This window comes from Staurois parvus, unplaced genomic scaffold (genome assembly GCF_062004578.1).
Source record: "Staurois parvus isolate SC_StPar_1 unplaced genomic scaffold, SC_StPar_1.0 ptg000109l, whole genome shotgun sequence".
Lineage (NCBI taxonomy): Eukaryota > Metazoa > Chordata > Amphibia > Anura > Ranidae > Staurois > Staurois parvus.
The window spans coordinates 1011626-1029255 of record NW_028317905.1 but is presented as its reverse complement, the minus strand read 5'-3'; the positions used below and the strand labels follow the sequence as shown (position 1 = coordinate 1029255).

The following is a 17630-nucleotide window of genomic DNA, read 5'->3' as shown; positions in this document are numbered from 1 at the left end:
CCCCCCGCTTTAAAATAATCACATTTTTTTTTAACTATCTGTATTAACTCAGTGCAACTTATAACATCCAAGTGAAAGATATAACCCCAACATGTCAGTAAAAATTTTAAAAATTCAAAAACAGAATCACGGAGTTGGAAAAAGGCTCACCCCCTTGTGTCAGTATTTTGTTGAACCCCTTTTGCTTTAATTCCAGCCTTTAGTCTGTTGGGATATGTCTCTAGTAACTTTACACATCTACACTTTACAATTTTTGCCCCTCTTATTTGCAGAACTGCTCAAGGTTCAGTGATATTTGATGGTGATGGTTTGTGAACTGCAGTCTTCAGTCATTCCACAGATTTTCAATGGGGTTTATGTCTGGGCTCTGACTAGGCCATGCAAGGACATTCACCTTCTTCTCCTCCAACCACCGTGTGGTCATTTTTGCTGTATGCTTTGGGTCATTGTCATGTTGGGAGGTAAACCTTCTTCCCATTGACAACTTTCTGGCTGAGGGCAGCATATTTTCTTCAGGAATGTGACGGTATTTTGCCCCATCCATTTTTCCTTCTATCCTGACAAGTTCTCCAGTCCCGGCTGCAGAGAAACCACCCATAACAGGATATCCCCACCTCCATGTGTTACTGTAGGAATGGTGGGATTTGGATGGTGAGGTGGATTGGATTTCCTCCAGACATATTGTTCAGTGTTGAGGCCAAATCATTAAATTTTAGTCTCATCTGACCAGAACACCTTTTTCCATGTGGTCTCAGAATCTTCAAGGTGCGTTTTGGCAAAGCTTAGTGCTGACTGCATTTGGCCTTCAGGAGCGGCTATTTTCTTGCAGCCGTCCCATAGAAGCCACATTTGTGGAGAACTTGTGATATTGTTGTCACATGCACACAATGACCACTCTTTGTCATACATTCCTACATCTGCTTCAGAGTTGCTGTAGACCTCTTGGTAGCCTCTCTGTCCAGTTTCCTCCCGGCTCTTTCATCCAGTTTGGAGCGACGTCCTGATCCAGGGAGGGTCTATGTTGTATCAAATACCTTCCACTTAAGAAACTTCACTGTGCTTCTAGGCCTTGATAAAGCCTTTTTTTGTCTCCATCTCCTGACTTGTGTCAGTCCACAAGTTTATCCTGTACACAGGTTTATTCTCTGCCAATCCCTCCACTGGCTTCCGCTCGCCAAATGAATAAAATTCAAATACTAACCACAACTTACAAAGCCATCCACAACTCTGCCCTCAGCTACATCACCAATCTGGTCTCAAAATATCAACCAAAGCGCTCTCTTCGATCCTCCCAAGACCTTCTGCTCTCTAGTTCCTGTGTCACCTCCTCCCGTGCTCACCTCCAGGACTTCTCCCGAGCTTCTCCCATCCTATGGAACTCCCTACCCCAATCTCCTAATCTATCCACCTTTAGACGATCCCTGAAAACCTCTCTCCTTAAAGAAGCCTATCCTGCTTCTACCTAGTAATCCGCCATTTATTTCCTCCATCAGCTCATCCCCCCCACAGCTATTACCTTTTGTATCACTCAACCCTTCCTCCTAGATTGTAAACTGTAACGAGCCGGGCCCTCTGTTTCCTCTTGTACCAAATTGTATTGTAACTGGAATGTCTGCCTTCAGTCTGTAAAGCGCTGCGCAAACTGTTGGTGCTATATAAATCCTGTATAATAATAATAAATAATAATCCCAGAGATCTTTTGACAGTGCCTTGTTACCCATAGCCAATTGTTTGCATCAAATGGTTTTGTGTGCCATTGAGAAGGTGATTAGTTACACCTGATTGAGTTTACAAATCCTTTTTTAGAAGGGGAATGATCCTTTTTCCAACTCAGTGATTCTGTTCTTGAATGCTTTTATTTTTTTCTGACATGTTGGTGTTATAGCTTTCACTTGGATGTTATAAACTGCATAAATACAGAAACTGCATAAATACAGCTGGATAAAACAAAAACTGTGTCTGTCTTCATTTCAGGCAGCAAAGCAACACAATGTGAGTATTTTAAGGGGGGTGATTATTTTCTGTACACCCTGTGCGTGTGTGTGTATATGTGCACACACACTATATTGCCAAAAGTATTGGGATGCCCCTACAAACCTAAAAATCATGTGATTCAGGTGTTCCAATCCCCTCCATGGCCACAGGTGTATAAAATCAAGCACCTAGGCATGCAGACTGCTTCTACAAACATTTGTGAAAGAATGGGTCGCTCTCAAAGCTTAGGTATATTTATTAAAGTGGTTGTAAATGCTCAAGGTTTTTTACCGTCATACATTCTATGCAGCCCCCAACACTTACCTGAGCCCCATCGCAATCCAGCGATGTGCACAAGAGTCTTGGCACTCCAGGGACTCTCCCTCCTTATTGGCTGAGACAGCAGCAGGAGCCATTGGCTCCTGCTGCGGTCAATTACAGCCAGTGAGCCAATAAGGAGAGAGATGAGGTGGGGCCAAGCCGCAGCTCTTTGTGTGAACTGACATGTGGAGCAGCGGCTCAGGAGTGAGCCTGCTTGGGTGCCTCCACAGCAAGCTGCTTACTATGAGGGCACTCGGAAGGAGGGAGGGGCCTGGAGTGCCAGTGGGGGACCCAAGAAGAGGAAGATCGGGGCTGCTCTGCGCAAAACCATTGCACAGAACAGGTAATATGTTTGTTTTTTTTTATAATTGTCTTTAATATCACTTTAACCACTTGCCCTCCAGAAGAATTTACCCCTTCATGACCAGACCATTTCTCGCTATTCACCACTGCGTTACTGACAATTGTGCGGTCATGCAACACTGTACCCAAATTAAATTTATATCATTCCTTTCGCAAAAATAGAGCTTTCTTTTGGTGGTACCCAACCCCAATCCCCACTGGGTTTTTTATTTTCTATTATATAAATGAAAAAAAAGACTAAACATTTTGAAAAGAAAACATTTTTTTTTAACTTTCTGCTATAAAACATATCCTAAAAAACAAAAAAAAATTTCTTCAAAAATTTAGGCCAAAATGTATTCTGCTATATATTTTTGGTAGAAAAAAAATCCCAATAAGTGTATATTGATTGGTTTGCTTCTTTGATTTGATTTTTTTTTATATTAGTAATAATGATGATGAGTGACTTATAGCGGGGCTGTGATAGGATGGCGGACTATCTGACACTTTGTGGGAACCAGTGACACAAATACAGTGATCAGTGCTAATAAAATACACTGACACTATACTAATGCCAGTGGCTGGGAAGGGGTTAACATCTAGGAGCAATCAAAGGCTTATCTAAGTGCCTCTGTGTACTCTGTTTTTACTAAGGGAGGAGCTGGTTTTTATTCCCTGCTTTGCAGGGAAAGAAAAAATGGCACATCCCTGCTGACAGAACAGAGCTCTGTGTTGTTTACATTCACAGAACTCTGTCCTGTTTTCTTCATGACCAATCAGCGGGTCCAGTCAGGCACTGTTTGGTCGGGATCTGCTGATTGACTTGCGCTGTGACTAATCACAGCACAGCTGGGGCGGCGGGAGCGTGCCCCCTACCCAGAAGACCTGACTAAATATGTACACGATCCAGCACAGGAGAGCCGCTCTGCCGTCGTAGTCCTACGTGAGGTGGTTGGTAAGCAGTGAAGCAGTAAATGTGAGTTTCACCAAACTTTGATTCGTGGTAAACAAATCTCTCTAATGTAAAACACATGCACCTGGAAGATTCAGATACAGTGAATGCTTGGTGAATGTCAGAGTCACTGTTTTATAAATATTCCCCTTAAAGTGTATCTAAAGCCAAGAATAATATACAATATATTTCAGTTTACCAGTCATTAGATGTGGTGGTTGCATCATTTTCTTAGGTTTATTTTACTTTTTTTTTATTTCTTATTTTTCAGGCTTTTTTTTTACTTTATTTTCACCTGGTGATCCTGTCAAAATTCCTGTCTGTAGGTGACACCACTCACCGTAAACTGTATGTATGGAGGAGTAGCACAGAACAATAAAATACCTCCCCCTGTCCTCATCTCTATAATACAAGAGGGGGGAGTTTTGTAGTTCACAGAGAGGACTGACAACCATGATATGCGATAAGAGTGCAGCGCAGATACAGAACACAGGAAGTTATTAACTCACAAGATTTCTGGCAGGATCAAGGAAGAAAAGGGGGGGGGCACTTATCCAGCAGATAAATATATAACTTCTAAACAAGAGAAGCCCATTGGCAGGGTTCACATCCACTTTAAAACTGAAGGTTTTTTTGCTTATATTTTGCATTTCCTCAGTCCTGATGCACACAGTGGGCTCCCCTTGGGGAAAAGTATGCAAATATGTAAAACAGCACACAGGAAGTTATTAACTCACAGGATTTCTGGCAGGATCAAGGTGTGTGTGTGTGTGGGTTTGTGTGTGTGTGAGAGTATGTGTGTGTGTGAGAGAGAGTGTGTGTGGGTATGTGTATGGGTGTTGGTGGGTGTGTGTGTGTGTGTGTGTCGGTGTGTGTGTGTCGGTGGGTGTGTGTGTATGGGTGTTGGTGTGTGTGTGTGTGGGTGTGTGTGTATGGGCGTTGGTGGGTGTGTGTGTGTGTGTGTGGGTGTTGGTGTGTGTGTGTGTGTCGGTGTGTGTGTGTGTTGGTGGGTGTGTGTGTGTGGGTGTTGGTGGGTGTGTGTGTGTGTCAGTGGGTGTGTGTGTGGGTGTCGGTGGGTGGGTGTGTGTGTGTCGGTGGGTGGGTGTGTGTGTGTCGGTGGGTGGGTGTGTGTGGGTGTTGGTGGGTGTGTGTGTCGGTGGGTGTGTGTATGTGTGGGTGTCGGTGTGTGTGTGGGTATGTGGGTGGGGGTGTGTGGGTATGTGGGTGGGGGTGTGTGTGGGTGTTGGGGGGTATGTGGGTGGGTGGGGGTGTGTGTGGGTGTCAGTGTGTGTGTGGGTGTGTGTGTGTGTGTGTCGGTGTGTGTGTGTCGGTGGGTGTGTGTGTATGGGTGTTGGTGTGTGTGTGTGTGTTGGTGGGTGTGTGTGTATGGGCGTTGGTGGGTGTGTGTGTGTGTGTGTTGGTGTGTGTGTGTGTGTCGGTGTGTGTGTGTGTTGGTGGGTGTGTGTGTGTGGGTGGGTGTGTGTGTGTGTCAGTGGGTGTGTGTGTGGGTGTCGGTGGGTGTGTGTGTGTGTGTCGGTGGGTGGGTGTGTGGGTGTCGGTGGGTGGGTGTGTCGGTGGGTGTGTGTATGTGTGGGTGTCGGTGTGTGTGTGGGTATGTGGGTGGGGGTGTGTGGGTATGTGGGTGGGGGTGTGTGTGGGTGTTGGGGGGTATGTGGGTGGGTGGGGGTGTGTGTGGGTGTCAGTGTGTGTGTGGGTGTTGGTGGGTGTCGGTGTGTGTGTGTTGGTGGGTGTGTGGGTGTGTTGGTGTGTGGGTGTGTTGGTGTGTGTGGGGGTATATGTGGGTGTCAGTGTGTGTGGGTGTCGGTGGGTGTGTGTAGGTGTTGGTGTGTGTGGGTATGTGGGTGGGTGGGGGGTTGTGTGTGGGGGTATGTGGGTGGGGGTGTGTGTCGATGGGTGTATGTGTGTGTAGGTGTTGGTGTGTGTCGTTGTGTGTGGGTGGGTGGGGGTGTGTGTGGGGGTATGTGGGTGGGTGGGGGTGGAACTTATCCAGCAGATAAAAAATATATAAAACACTTTTAAACGAGAAGCCCGTTGTCAGGGGTCACATCCACTTTAAAGCTGAAGTTTTGTCTGCATATATTTAGCATTTCCTCGCCCTTGGGGGGGAAGTTATGTAAATATGTAACATGCCTGTATAGGTGGGTGTCTGGAGGAGTGGGCATTCCTACACAGGCTGCAGCTGCATGCAGACCGCCTTAGGTAACGCTGACGTGATGGTGAACCTCCATGATTAAAAGAACTGAAACTTAATGAAAGGGGTGGGACGAAGACAGTAAGGCTGGGGAGGAAAGGGCTAGATGATTCTGGACATCCTCCAGAGAGGAAATGAGGCGGGCTCTAACTGACTTGCTGCAGCTTCTAATGCACACTGTGAGAAGCTTTCAGTGTGCAGTGACATCAGAGTTAACCATTTCAGTGCAGGAGAGGAGCTGGTACACCTGTGCAAGACTGGACACTCAATGGGTGAAGTGGTCTTTGGTTCTTTAAGTGGTTCTGAAGGCAAAAGGTTTTTTTTACCCTATTATTGCAGTTTACATATTAAGGTAAAAAAACTTCTGCATGCAGTCCCCTCCCCCCCCCCTCCCTCCCCCCCACACTTACCTGACCCTGATCTCGATACAGCGCAGTATCTCTCTCCCGCCTCATTATACAGAGACACAACAGCAGGAGACATTGGCTCTTGCTGCTGTTAATCACAGCTAGCGAGAAGAGAGCAGGTGACGGGGGACATGGGGGGGGGGGGGGGGTCGAGCCGCGCTGTGTATGTCAATAGACACGCAAAGCAGGGCTCAGAAGCGAGCATGCACGAGTGCCCCCATAGTGAGCAGCTTGCTATGGCAGCACTCAGCAGGGGGGGAGGAGCCAGGAGCGCCAGCGGGAGACCCAAGAAGAGGAGGATTGGGGCTGCTCTGGGCAAAACCATCACACAGAGCAGGTATGACATATTAAAAAAAAAAGTTGCCTTTGGAATCACTATAAAGAGTCCCTAAACTCCTACAAAGAACTTCTCTTGTTTGTTCCCTTTTGATCTGTGAAATACACCATTGAAAAGATTATGCCGTATTTGTTCAAAGTGGAAAACATACCTTCCTGTGCGCTCAGCGTGTACTGAACTCTGCTGCCAGTTCTCACTGTGGACTACAAAACATCTCCCCTATATGCTATGGAGAAGAGAAGTGGAGGTATCCCATAGAACTGTCCTAGGGTGGCAACCCAAATACCCTATAGATACATTACAGTGAGCGTAGACACCCTAAAACAGGAAGTATGTTACTGGCCAGATAACCAGGTGAACATAAAGTGAAGAAAGTCTGTGATAGAAAAATAAACGTAAACTTGAAAAAAGTAAAAATAAATAAAAAAAAACAAACAATGAAAATAAATAAAGTGTAATCAGACTAAAAAACAGAAACTATCCAGCCAGTGCATGTTAGGGCTGGTAAACGTTACATAAATAAATGCTTAATTAAATAAAATTAATGATCAAATAATGGAAACAAAGACTGAAAAAAAAGATCAATAATACAGTCGCGTCTAAGGACAGGTAGGGTGCAAATAAATGCCAACTAAAAACAGGAAAAAAAAAGCCTGCAAAAAATGCAGCCACCATATGTAAGAGAGGATAAGATGCAAATAAACAACATTTTTAAAAAAAACCTAAATAAGTAAATGGAAAAAAAGACTGAAAAAACAGCAAACTAATGCAGCCACCAAATCAAAGGACAGATACCCTGCAAAAAATACAAATAAACAACATTAATAAAAAGCCTACAAAACAATCCTAATGCACCTCATTAAATACTGGTAAGCTGCAAATAAATAAAAAATACATAAAAAATAAAAGGAAAAAAAACTGGGAATAAAAAGAAAAATAATGCAGCTAATACTACATAATAATACTTCATCTAAGGACAAATAAGCTGCAAATAATGACAATTAAAAATATAAAAAAAGCCTAAAAAAATGCAGCCACCCTAAGAATGGATAAAATCCAAATAAACAAAAAAAGTAAAAAAAAAAGTAAACAAATGGAAAAAAAGACAACTACAGAAAACTAATGCAGCCACCACATCTAAAGGAAAGATAACCTGCAAAAAGATACAAATAAACACCATTAATAAAAAGCATGGAAAAAAAAAAAAGAAAACAAATGCAGCCACTTCAACATACACTGGTAAGCTTAATATAAATAAAAAAATATATAAAAAATTAATACATAAAAATAAAGGGAAAAAAGACCAAAAAAAAAAACCTAATTCACCCACCACACCTGAGGACAGGTAAGCTAAAAATAAATGAAAATCACAAAAAATAAATAAAGCGTGAAAAAAAAACAAATGGAGCCACCATATGCAAAAGAAATATAAAATAAAAAAGGAAAAATTAAAAGAATAAAGCAAGACCGAAAAAAGATAACGAATGCAACGACTGTGTTGGGTGTTCATTCACACCTGATGAGCTGGGGTGCGTTTGTGAACGCATTTCGAACGCATGGTCCAAAAACAAACAAAAAAAAAAAAATGAATGGCTCCCTATGAATGCAGTTCACACTAGTGCGTTACATTGGGTTTGCCCAACTCAAGCCGGCACTACTACTACAACGCACTGCTACTCAAAAGGCTGCTTTAAATAAAGTATATTCCTTTTAAAAACAATAAAAGCAATGAATGTAAAACAGGCACCACCGCATTACAAAAAAATGCAATGTGCATGCCTTGTGCTAAGAATATATCTTGAAGGACATGTAAGCTACAAAAAAAATGCAAATGATATTAAATAAAGGAATGTAGAGTGAAAAAAAGAAAAAATGGATGCAGCCAATTAATAAGATACAAAAAAAATCTAAATTATAAAAGTAAAAATAAATAAAAAGTCTGTTAAAGGAAAACTAACGCAGCCACCTTATCTAAAGACTGATAAGCTGCAATAAAAGCCATTTTTGTTCTTGGATTTAAATATTCTTTAACATGGAAGATAAATCTGCTACTAGGTCTCCTTATTGCTGAGAGATGTTGGGTGATATTGATCATTTATGATGTCAGCCATCCAGGATGAGCACAGGAAGTGGACCTGTTGGGGGCCGGCTGGGTAGCCATGAGGTCATGAGAACTGATACAAAGTCATGGAACCCATGAAGAGTCCTAAACCTGTCATCTGTTGGACAGGAGAATGCAGCTCATCCCCGCTCCCCACCTGTCAACAGCCAAAGATGCTGGATGAACTCCAATGACATCACCTTCAATAAAACTTTATTGTTCCAGAAAAAGAACACAGACTCTCCCACTGACGCATTTCACCATATCCAAAGCCCAGTTGTCAGGAAACGCGTCGGGCAGTAGAGAGGCGGATGGTCTGTGTTCTGAAGTCCTCTTGGCAGACAGTCACCTGACCTCTGCCATGTATGTCTGTATCGCCTGTTGTGTAGGATGGAACCGTCCCGCGTGTATACAAAGTGCATTTCTGCTCACAGGATATGCTTTCTTCATTAAGCTGGATAAGAGCTTCCTATTGGCCCAATGCACACCCTCCCATGCTCCTTTGGTGAACACCACCTGACCAATACAGCAGCACTGGTTACCTGACCAGCAAAGGGGGTGGAGACAGGCACTGGAAGAACCCGCAGGTCACCTTAGAGCACGAGTACCACGGCACAGGTCATGTGATCAACACAGGGGGTGGGGCTAGCTGGTAGAAGAACCTGCTGGTCACCTTACAGCACATAATGAGTACCATGACACGGGTCATGTGATCAACACAGGGGGTGGAGCTAGCTGGTAGAAGAACATACTGGTCCCCTTAGAGCACGAGTACCATGGCACGGATCATGTGATCAACACAGGGGGTGGAGCTAACTGGTAGAAGAACCTACTGGTCCCCTTAGAGCACATAATGAGTACCATGGCACAGGTCAAGTGATCAACAGAAGGGGTGGAGCTAGCTGGTAGAAGAACCTGCTGGTCACCTTACAGCACATAATGAGTACCACGGCACAGGTCATGTGATCAACACAGGGGGTGGAACTAGCTGGTAGAAGAACCTGCTGGTCACCTTACAGCACATAATGAGTACTACGGCACAGGTCATGTGATCAACACAGGGGGTGGAGCTAGCTGGTAGAAGAACCTGCTGGTCACCTTACAGCACATAATGAGTACCACGGCACAGGTCATGTGATCAACACAGGGGGTGGAGCTAGCTGGTAGAAGAACCTACTGGTCACCTTAGAGCACATAATGAGTACCATTGCACAGTTCACATGATCAACACAGGGGGTGGAGCTAGCTGGTAGAAGAACCTACTGGTCCCCTTAGAGCACATAATGAGTACCATGGCACAGGTCATGTGATCAACACAGGGGGTGGAGCTAGCTGGTAGAAGAACGTACTGGTCCCCTTAGATCACCACACGGCCAGTACTATGGTTCTGACTACCTGACCAGAACAGGGATTGGAATCAGGCACCAGAAGAACCTGCGGGTTACTATAGAACATAATGACCAGTACCATAAAACGGGTCACCTGACCAACACAGAGGTCACAGTTAGGTAGTAGAAGAATATGTGCATCAACCTTGAACATCACATGCCGAGCCATAGGTTACAGGGTACACGGGGGTCCGGGGGGATTTGGTCTCCGAGGGGATACAGTCTCCGGGTACACACGCGGCCGGGGGAGAAGAGCTCTCCGGCTACGCAGGGGTCTGCGGAGAAGCGGTCTCCGGCTACGCAGGGGTCTGCGGGGATGAGGTCTCCGGCTACGCAGGGGTCTGCGGGCATGAGGTCTCCGGCTACGCAGGGGTCTGCGGGCATGAGGTCTCCGGCTACGCAGGGGTCTGCGGGCATGAGGTCTCCGGCTACGCAGGGGTCTGCGGGCATGAGGTCTCCGGCTACGCAGGGGTCTGCGGGCATGAGGTCTCCGGCTACGCAGGGGTCTGCGGGCATGAGGTCTCCGGCTACGCAGGGGTCTGCGGGCATGAGGTCTCCGGCTACGCAGGGGTCTGCGGGCATGAGGTCTCCGGCTACGCAGGGGTCTGCGGGCATGAGGTCTCCGGCTATGCAGGGGTCTGCGGGGATGAGGTCTCCGGCTACGCAGGGGTCTGCGGGGATGAGGTCTCCGGCTACGCAGGGGTCTGCGGGGATGAGGTCTCCGGCTACGCAGGGGTCTGCGGGGATGAGGTCTCCGGCTACGCAGGGGTCTGCGGGGATGAGGTCTCCGGCTACGCAGGGGTCTGCGGGGATGAGGTCTCCGGCTACGCAGGGGTCTGCGGGGATGAGGTCTCCGGCTACGCAGGGGTCTGCGGGGATGAGGTCTCCGGCTGCGCAGGGGTCTGCGGGGATGAGGTCTCCGGCTGCGCAGGGGTCTGCGGGGATGAGGTCTCCGGCTGCGCAGGGGTCTGCGGGGATGAGGTCTCCGGCTGCGCAGGGGTCTGCGGGGATGAGGTCTCCGGCTGCGCAGGGGTCTGCGGGGATGAGGTCTCCGGCTGCGCAGGGGTCTGCGGGGATGAGGTCTCCGGCTGCGCAGGGGTCTGCGGGGATGAGGTCTCCGGCTGCGCAGGGGTCTGCGGGGATGAGGTCTCCGGGTGCGCAGGGGTCTGCTGGGATGAGGTCTCCGGGTGCGCAGGGGTCTGCTGGGATGAGGTCTCCGGGTGCGCAGGGGTCTGCTGGGATGAGGTCTCCGGGTGCGCAGGGGTTTGCTGGGATGAGGTCTCCGGGTGCGCAGGGGTTTGCTGGGATGAGGTCTCCGGGTGCGCAGGGGTTTGCTGGGATGCGGTCTCCGGGTGCGCAGGGGTCGGCGGGGATGCGGTCTCCGGGTGCGCAGGGGTCGGCGGGGATGCGGTCTCCGGGTACGCAGGGGTCGGCGGGGATGCGGTCTCCGGGTACGCAGGGGTCGGCGGGGATGCGGTCTCCGGGTACGCAGGGGTCGGCGGGGATGCGGTCTCCGGATACGCAGGGGTCGGCGGGGATGCGGTCTCCGGGTACGCAGGGGTCGGCGGGGATGCGGTCTCCGGGTACGCAGGGGTCGGCGGGGATGCGGTCTCCGGGTACGCAGGGGTCGGCGGGGATGCGGTCTCCGAGTACGCAGGGGTCGGCGGGGATGCGGTCTCCGGGTACGCAGGGGTCGGCGGGGATGCGGTCTCCGGGTACGCAGGGGTCTGCGGGGATGCAGAGACTTTACCTGATGCTCAGACGATGGACACTCAGCGGTCACTCTCTGGAGCGGGTTGGGAAGATCTCTCTCTCTTATTCGCAGCAGTCTCCCATCCTGACAGAGCGCTCTCTCCGTCTCTGGAGATGTTGGCGGTCTCTTCCTCTTTTCGGTGTCACTCCTCTGGCCAGTGTCACTCACAGCAGTCCCTGCCCCCAAAGGATCTCTCTCCCTCTCCCTGGCTCTCTCTGTCAGGCCTCCTTCTCTTCTTCCTCAGCTCTCTCTCTGGCCTGCGCTCTCTCTGTGTAATCTGCTGTCTCTAGTGGGCGGAGCCAGGATGACAGCTGCCCCCCAGCTCGCCGGAAGTGGCCGCGTAGCTCTTAGGGACAGCCGCCATATTGTGGTTGGCGACACCGGAAGTTCTTCTGAAGACTGGCTGTGTACCGAAAGTGATCTTCGAAATGATGACGACGTATGAAGTATCAGTGCGGAGTGAGCCCGGTGTAGAGAAATTATGCTCGGAAGGATGGTAGAGACTTAAAATTCCGGTACACCGGTTCGAATATTGTCTCCTAGAACATGGCTTCTCTCATGGCCGGAATAGGTCTCCGAGAATATGGCGGTGCCGGAAGTCTTTACATTATTCACTCCAGGCCGGAAGTGGTCTCCGGGAAGATGGCGATACTGTGAAGTTATAAGGGCGCTGAGCGATGACCATGGCGGGAGATGAGCAGCAGCAGCAGCTTCGTAATGTAATGTGAGGGGAGAGGGAGAGTCCTTGTGCGGGCACTCAGTGAGGACAGCCGGGGTCCCGTCTCACCTCAGCCAGGAAATTAGCATTTTCCTGGACGACCAATGGCTGACCTTGTACTTCTTCAGCACATGGAAGCCGCCATTGCTCACCCCCCTCTAAAATACCACCTGCTTGGCTGTCATGGTGATCTTCTGTCTTTAGCATTGACTGGGGACAATCCTACAGATCAGCAGTGATGATCTCTCCCACACCATCCTCATCACCAACAGGGATCAGCATGACAGCCAGGCAACCAGCATTTCCAGAAAGGCCTCCTGTGTGTTCATTGCAGGGTTATGGGGAGATGGAGATGTACCTCAAGACTAGAGGGGTTCACTGGGACAGGAAGTGAGGAGTATGTAGGTTGGGGGTCAGGAGGTTGGGCAGTGACAGGAAGTGAGGAGTGGGGATGGAAGGTGGGTGTCACTGAGACAGGAAGTGAGGAGTGTCCAGTTTGCGGGGCAGGAGGTTGGTTGGGGGGGGGGGGTGCAGGTCACAGAGACAGTAAGCGAGGAATATCCAGGATTGGGGTTAGGAGGTTGGGGTCACAAAGTCAGGAAGTGAGGCGAGAGGGGACAGTGGCAGGGGGGGTGTTGCAGAGACAGGAAGTGAGTGTCCAGTTTGTGGGGCAGGAGGTTGGGGAGGTGCAGGTGGAGGTCACAGAGACAGGAGGTGAGGAATATCCAGGTTTTGTGTTGGGAAGTTGGGGTCACAGAGACAGGAAGTGAGTTGAGGGGGGAAAGTAGCAGGGAGGTATCACAGAGACAGGAAGTGAGGCGTATCCAGTTTGGGGGTCAGGAGGTTGGGAAGTGATGGGGGGCAGGTGGGTGTCACACAGACATGAGGTGGCAGGTGGGTGTCACACAGACAGGAAGTGAGGAGTATTCAGGCTGAGGGTCAGGAGGTTGGGCAGTGACAGGAAGTGAGGAGTGGTGGGAAGGGGGCAGGTGTACATCACAGAGACAGTAAGTGAGGTGTGGGGGGGGGGTGTCACACACAGGAAGAACTGCAAGACTGGGGGGGGTTCACCAGGACAGGAAGTGAGTATGCAGGTTGGGGGTCAGGAGGCTGGGCATTGAAAGAAGGGGAGGGGTGGCAACAGGTGGAAGTCACCAGAACAGGTGGGGGGGCGCAGGTTGTGATAGAAAGTGAGTTGGTGGTGAAAGGAAGTGAGGGGTGCTCGAGATTGGGGGGGGGGGGGGGCATGATTAAACCAAGTGAGAGGTGGGTGGTGACCCCTCCTGTTGACCTTTGTTTATACCATTTTCTGGCAGCTGCGGGACTTTCTGCTGGTTTATAACAAGATGACTGAGATGTGCTTCACCCGCTGTGCCAAGAACCTCAACTACAGATCCCTGACCATGGATGAGGTATGAGGCGCTACGTGATCTCCCTGCATCATGGGACATATCATTGTCCTGTATACACCCATGACTTTGTATAATTTGACATTGTGGGTATATTCTGATGATAGTGGGGGAAGGTAGATAATGATAGTGGAGTGGTCCATGGTGGGTGGTGGTGATGATAGTTGGGGGGGAAGGGGGGGTGATGGCGATGATGATGGTGGCAGGGGAACATATGAGGATTATGGTGTTGGGGGAAGGCATGCAATGAGATGATAGTTATAGTGGTGCGGGAAGGCGTGTGATGATGAATATAGTGGCGTGGATGATGATGGGGAGGGTGATTATGGTGATAAGGGGGACGAGCATGATAATGGTGGTAGGGAAAAGAGATTGATTATGGTAACAAGGGGAGGCGTATGATAATAGCAGCACGGGGAGAAAAGTAATGAGGATGCTGTGGGAAGTTGGAGGATGATTATGGTGAAAAGAGGGAGGCTTGTGATGGGGGAGGATGGTGATAATGGGGAGGCGTATGAAGATGAGGGTCAGGGAGAGGTAGATGATGAGTACATGGTGCCTGATCTGCCTGTCCTCTCTCACCATGTAGGAGAAATGTCTGGACAGCTGCGCCACCAAACTCATCCGCGCCAACCACCGTCTAATGGCGGCGTATGTGGGACTGATGCCATCTGTTATGCAGCGCAGGATGGCAGACATCGAGAAGCAAAACCAGGAAATGGAGGCAATTGCTGAATCCAAACCAAATTCTTCGCTGGGAGACAATCTTGAGAGTGCAGTCACTGTGGAGGCAGCAGGTGATACGGATCATGTAACCAGAACATCGGGATCTCCATAAAGACTGAACTCTGCAGCCACCAATATGGAGCATTTCCTGTCCTGTACACTGAAGCGGTCTGATCATTTCCATGTTTACATCAGCCTCAGCCTGGGACCGCCCAGCCGTCGTGGTGGCCATCGTGTTTAGAGGAGTATCAGTACCAACGTACAGCGTGTATGAGAAGGGACCGCTGTTCTCCAGTCAATGACTTTGAGATGTTATCAGTCTGCTGCAGGCAGGAAGACAAATTTCCTCAGTCCCCCCTCCCCAGTGATCAGACTTCAGTATGGTAACTTTGTAGCAAGTCACTAGGTGAGAGGCTGCAGCAGGGGGATGATCTGTGTCAGACAGCCAAGACCTTTACAGGCACCAGGATATATATGATGGTGTCATTTCTGAGCTGGATTTTTACTTCACCTGACAACTGCTCAAGCTGCACAGAAATTCTCCTTAAATACAAAGTGCCAATCACAGGAAGTGAGGACTTCAGGGCAGTGGTTGGTGTGGTTTATGTACACACTGTATTTATTAAAGCTTTCCAGACGTATATGCCTTGTGTTATTACTTTGTATGTATGGTGGTTGCTGATGTTTCTGAGAATGATTATACTTTTTCCCCCTTCATTTTTTTTTTTTTTTAATAATTCATAAGCTATGTCTATGCCGTTACTTAAGATAACTGCGCTTTGGAAAAATAATATAGATATACAGTACAATTACTACACAAGCCACATTTTTATTTATTAAAAATGACCCTTGAGCTAGGTTCAAACACATGTGTTTTGCAGTACGGTTTCAGATTTGTAGAAACACACTCTAGTATATTTAACATGATTTTCAATGGGTCCCGTTCACATCTGTGTGCTTTCAATGATTGCGGTTTTTGGAAAGGGCCAGGAACTTTTTTTTTTTTTGTAGTAGATTGCATTTTTGGTTCTATAGACTTCAATGGAAATGCAACAAAAAAATTATTATTATCATACAGGATTTATATAGTGCCAACAGTTTGCGCAGCGCTTTACAAAATGAAGGTACATATTACAGTTTCAATATGATTTGGTACAATAGGAAACAGAGGGCCCTGCTTGTTACAAAATGCATGTATATGCATTTTTGGTGCATTTCCTACATGACAACAAACACCTCCCCCTTGCAACAATAACACATCTCGAAAACGCAAAATACATTAATCCCTTCCTGCCTGTATGATGTCATATGATGTCCTGGATTTTGGAGATATCTGAATGATGCCTGCAGCTAAAGGCATCATCCAGATATAAATGTATTTTTTGTTTGTTTTGCTGTCTTCCGTGTGTTATAAAAGCCATCTTAGTGGCTGATTAGCCAGTGGACTGACTGCTTTTACAGGCAGTGGGAGAGAATGTCCCTAGACCCCCCCCCCCCCCAATGGGGCTTCTTTTGTATGATCAGGGGCTGTTGAACCTATCCGGTGGCGGCAGCAGAGCTGGCCAGAGCCAGTGAGCAATGGCATGACGTCACTTTCTGCTCTGACAGATGTAAACTCTTACTTTTTTTTTTTTTTTTTTTGCTGGAAAGCCTGCGATCAATTTTTTTTTATCTCATGCTTTCCAGCATAGAGAAGTGATGTGGGGACTTAGAGACCCCAGATCTCTCCATACAGAGGACCTGTCATTACATTTCTTGTAATAGGAATAAAAGTAATAAAAATAAATTTAAAGGGACAGTGTAAAAATAAAGTAAATAATAATTAAAAAAATAAATTTTTGAAGTGTACCTCGACACCTCATGCTTGAATGCAGAAGCAAATGCATACATAGGTCGCACCCACCTGGGGCAGACTGACAACTTATGGGGCCCCCGGGCAATAGGGGATCATGGGGCCCCTGTGTCTTTGCCCAAACTCAAAAAAGCCTATGAAAAGGTACCAGGGGCATCTCATGCAGTGCCCGAGTTTCCAAATGGTCAGTCCGCCCCTGGCACCCACATATGTAGAAGGCGTTCGAACCACACGTGAGATATCGCCGCGAACGTCAGAATGAGAACAATAATTCTAGTACTACAGCTCATCTGTAACTGGTAACCTGTAAACATTTTAAAGTGTCTCTTATGGAGATTTTTAAGTACTGTAATTTGTGTGCCATTCCATGAGTGCGCAGCTTTAAAAAGTGACATGTTAGGTATTTGTTTACTCAGCACAACATTTTTTATAGTTTACCAAAAAATTAGGTTATATATCATGTTTTGTTCACATTAAAAATCATTAAAGTGTTTTTTTTTTCCAAAAAAAGTCGTGTTTGAAAAAGTGCTGTGCAAATACCGTGTGATCTAAAAAACGGCCACCATTTTATTCTCTAGGGTCTCTTCTAAAAAATATATGCATAATGTTTGGGGGTTCTGTGTAATTTCCTAGCAAACAAATGAAGAAGAGAAATGCCAGAATTGGCCTGAGTGGGAAGTAGTAAGAGACGCATCAAAAACACAAACCGCACCTGAAAAGCGTATCAACTGCAACCTGCATAGGTGTAAATATAGCCTTATTTTAAGGGCTTATTCAGACAGGTGATATAGCCCCTGGCAGATGCACATTAATATATTTCAGGGCTGCTCAGCCCATAGAAGTGAATGCACATGCAGTGCCGGCACGGACACAATGGCATGTCAAATTTTGATGTGGGCAGGAGTGGGTGGACAAATCCCAATGCAGCAGCTCATATGTATAAATGAGCCTGAATCCTGCAGCTGATGTCTTTTTATGTAGGCATTATCCGGAGGACACAGCGGGCACTGGATTGCGGTGCTGCGTGCTCCCAGGGAGCGTGCACAAGCAGGGTGCGGGGAGGCCATTTATAAAGAACCCAACCCTGCACTGCCAGTGGTTAACCATTTGCCTACCGGGCACTTTTACCCCCTTCCTG

The 17630-nt window shown here is 47.8% G+C and overlaps 2 protein-coding genes across 4 annotated transcripts in view; one reads left to right on the top strand and one right to left on the bottom strand.

The window, feature by feature from the left end:
• Nucleotides 1–12126, bottom strand: part of ARFIP2 (ARF interacting protein 2) — a 120272-nt gene extending 108146 nt beyond the window's left edge. Inside the window, exon 1 of the mRNA XM_089671629.1 lies at nt 11785–12126. The gene's annotated coding sequence lies outside the window, so the exon portion shown is untranslated. The remainder of the gene's footprint in view (nt 1–11784) is intronic.
• A 236-nt stretch (nt 12127–12362) lies between these two features.
• Nucleotides 12363–15281, top strand: TIMM10B (translocase of inner mitochondrial membrane 10B). Of its 3 annotated transcripts, none has more exons than XM_089671630.1 (3): nt 12363–12506; nt 13822–13917; nt 14504–15281. In XM_089671630.1, exons 1-3 carry the CDS (start codon nt 12465–12467, stop codon nt 14750–14752), a joined length of 387 nt encoding a protein of 128 aa, XP_089527756.1. In that variant the 5' UTR covers nt 12363–12464; the 3' UTR covers nt 14753–15281. The 3 variants fall into 3 exon arrangements, with proteins under 3 accessions (XP_089527756.1, XP_089527757.1, XP_089527758.1); XM_089671631.1 differs by having other exon boundaries at nt 12398–12511; XM_089671632.1 differs by lacking the exon at nt 12363–12506 and adding an exon at nt 12548–12895.
• Nucleotides 15282–17630: the final 2349 nt, after the last annotated feature.

Coding starts and splice junctions, on each gene's coding strand:
- TIMM10B (XM_089671630.1), top strand. CDS start 12,465: ATGACCATGGCGGGAGATGAGCAGCAGCAGCAGCTTCGTAAT. Junction 12,507..13,821: donor AGCAGCAGCAGCTTCGTAAT/GTAATGTGAGGG, acceptor ATTTTCTGGCAG/CTGCGGGACTTTCTGCTGGT. Junction 13,918..14,503: donor GATCCCTGACCATGGATGAG/GTATGAGGCGCT, acceptor CTCACCATGTAG/GAGAAATGTCTGGACAGCTG.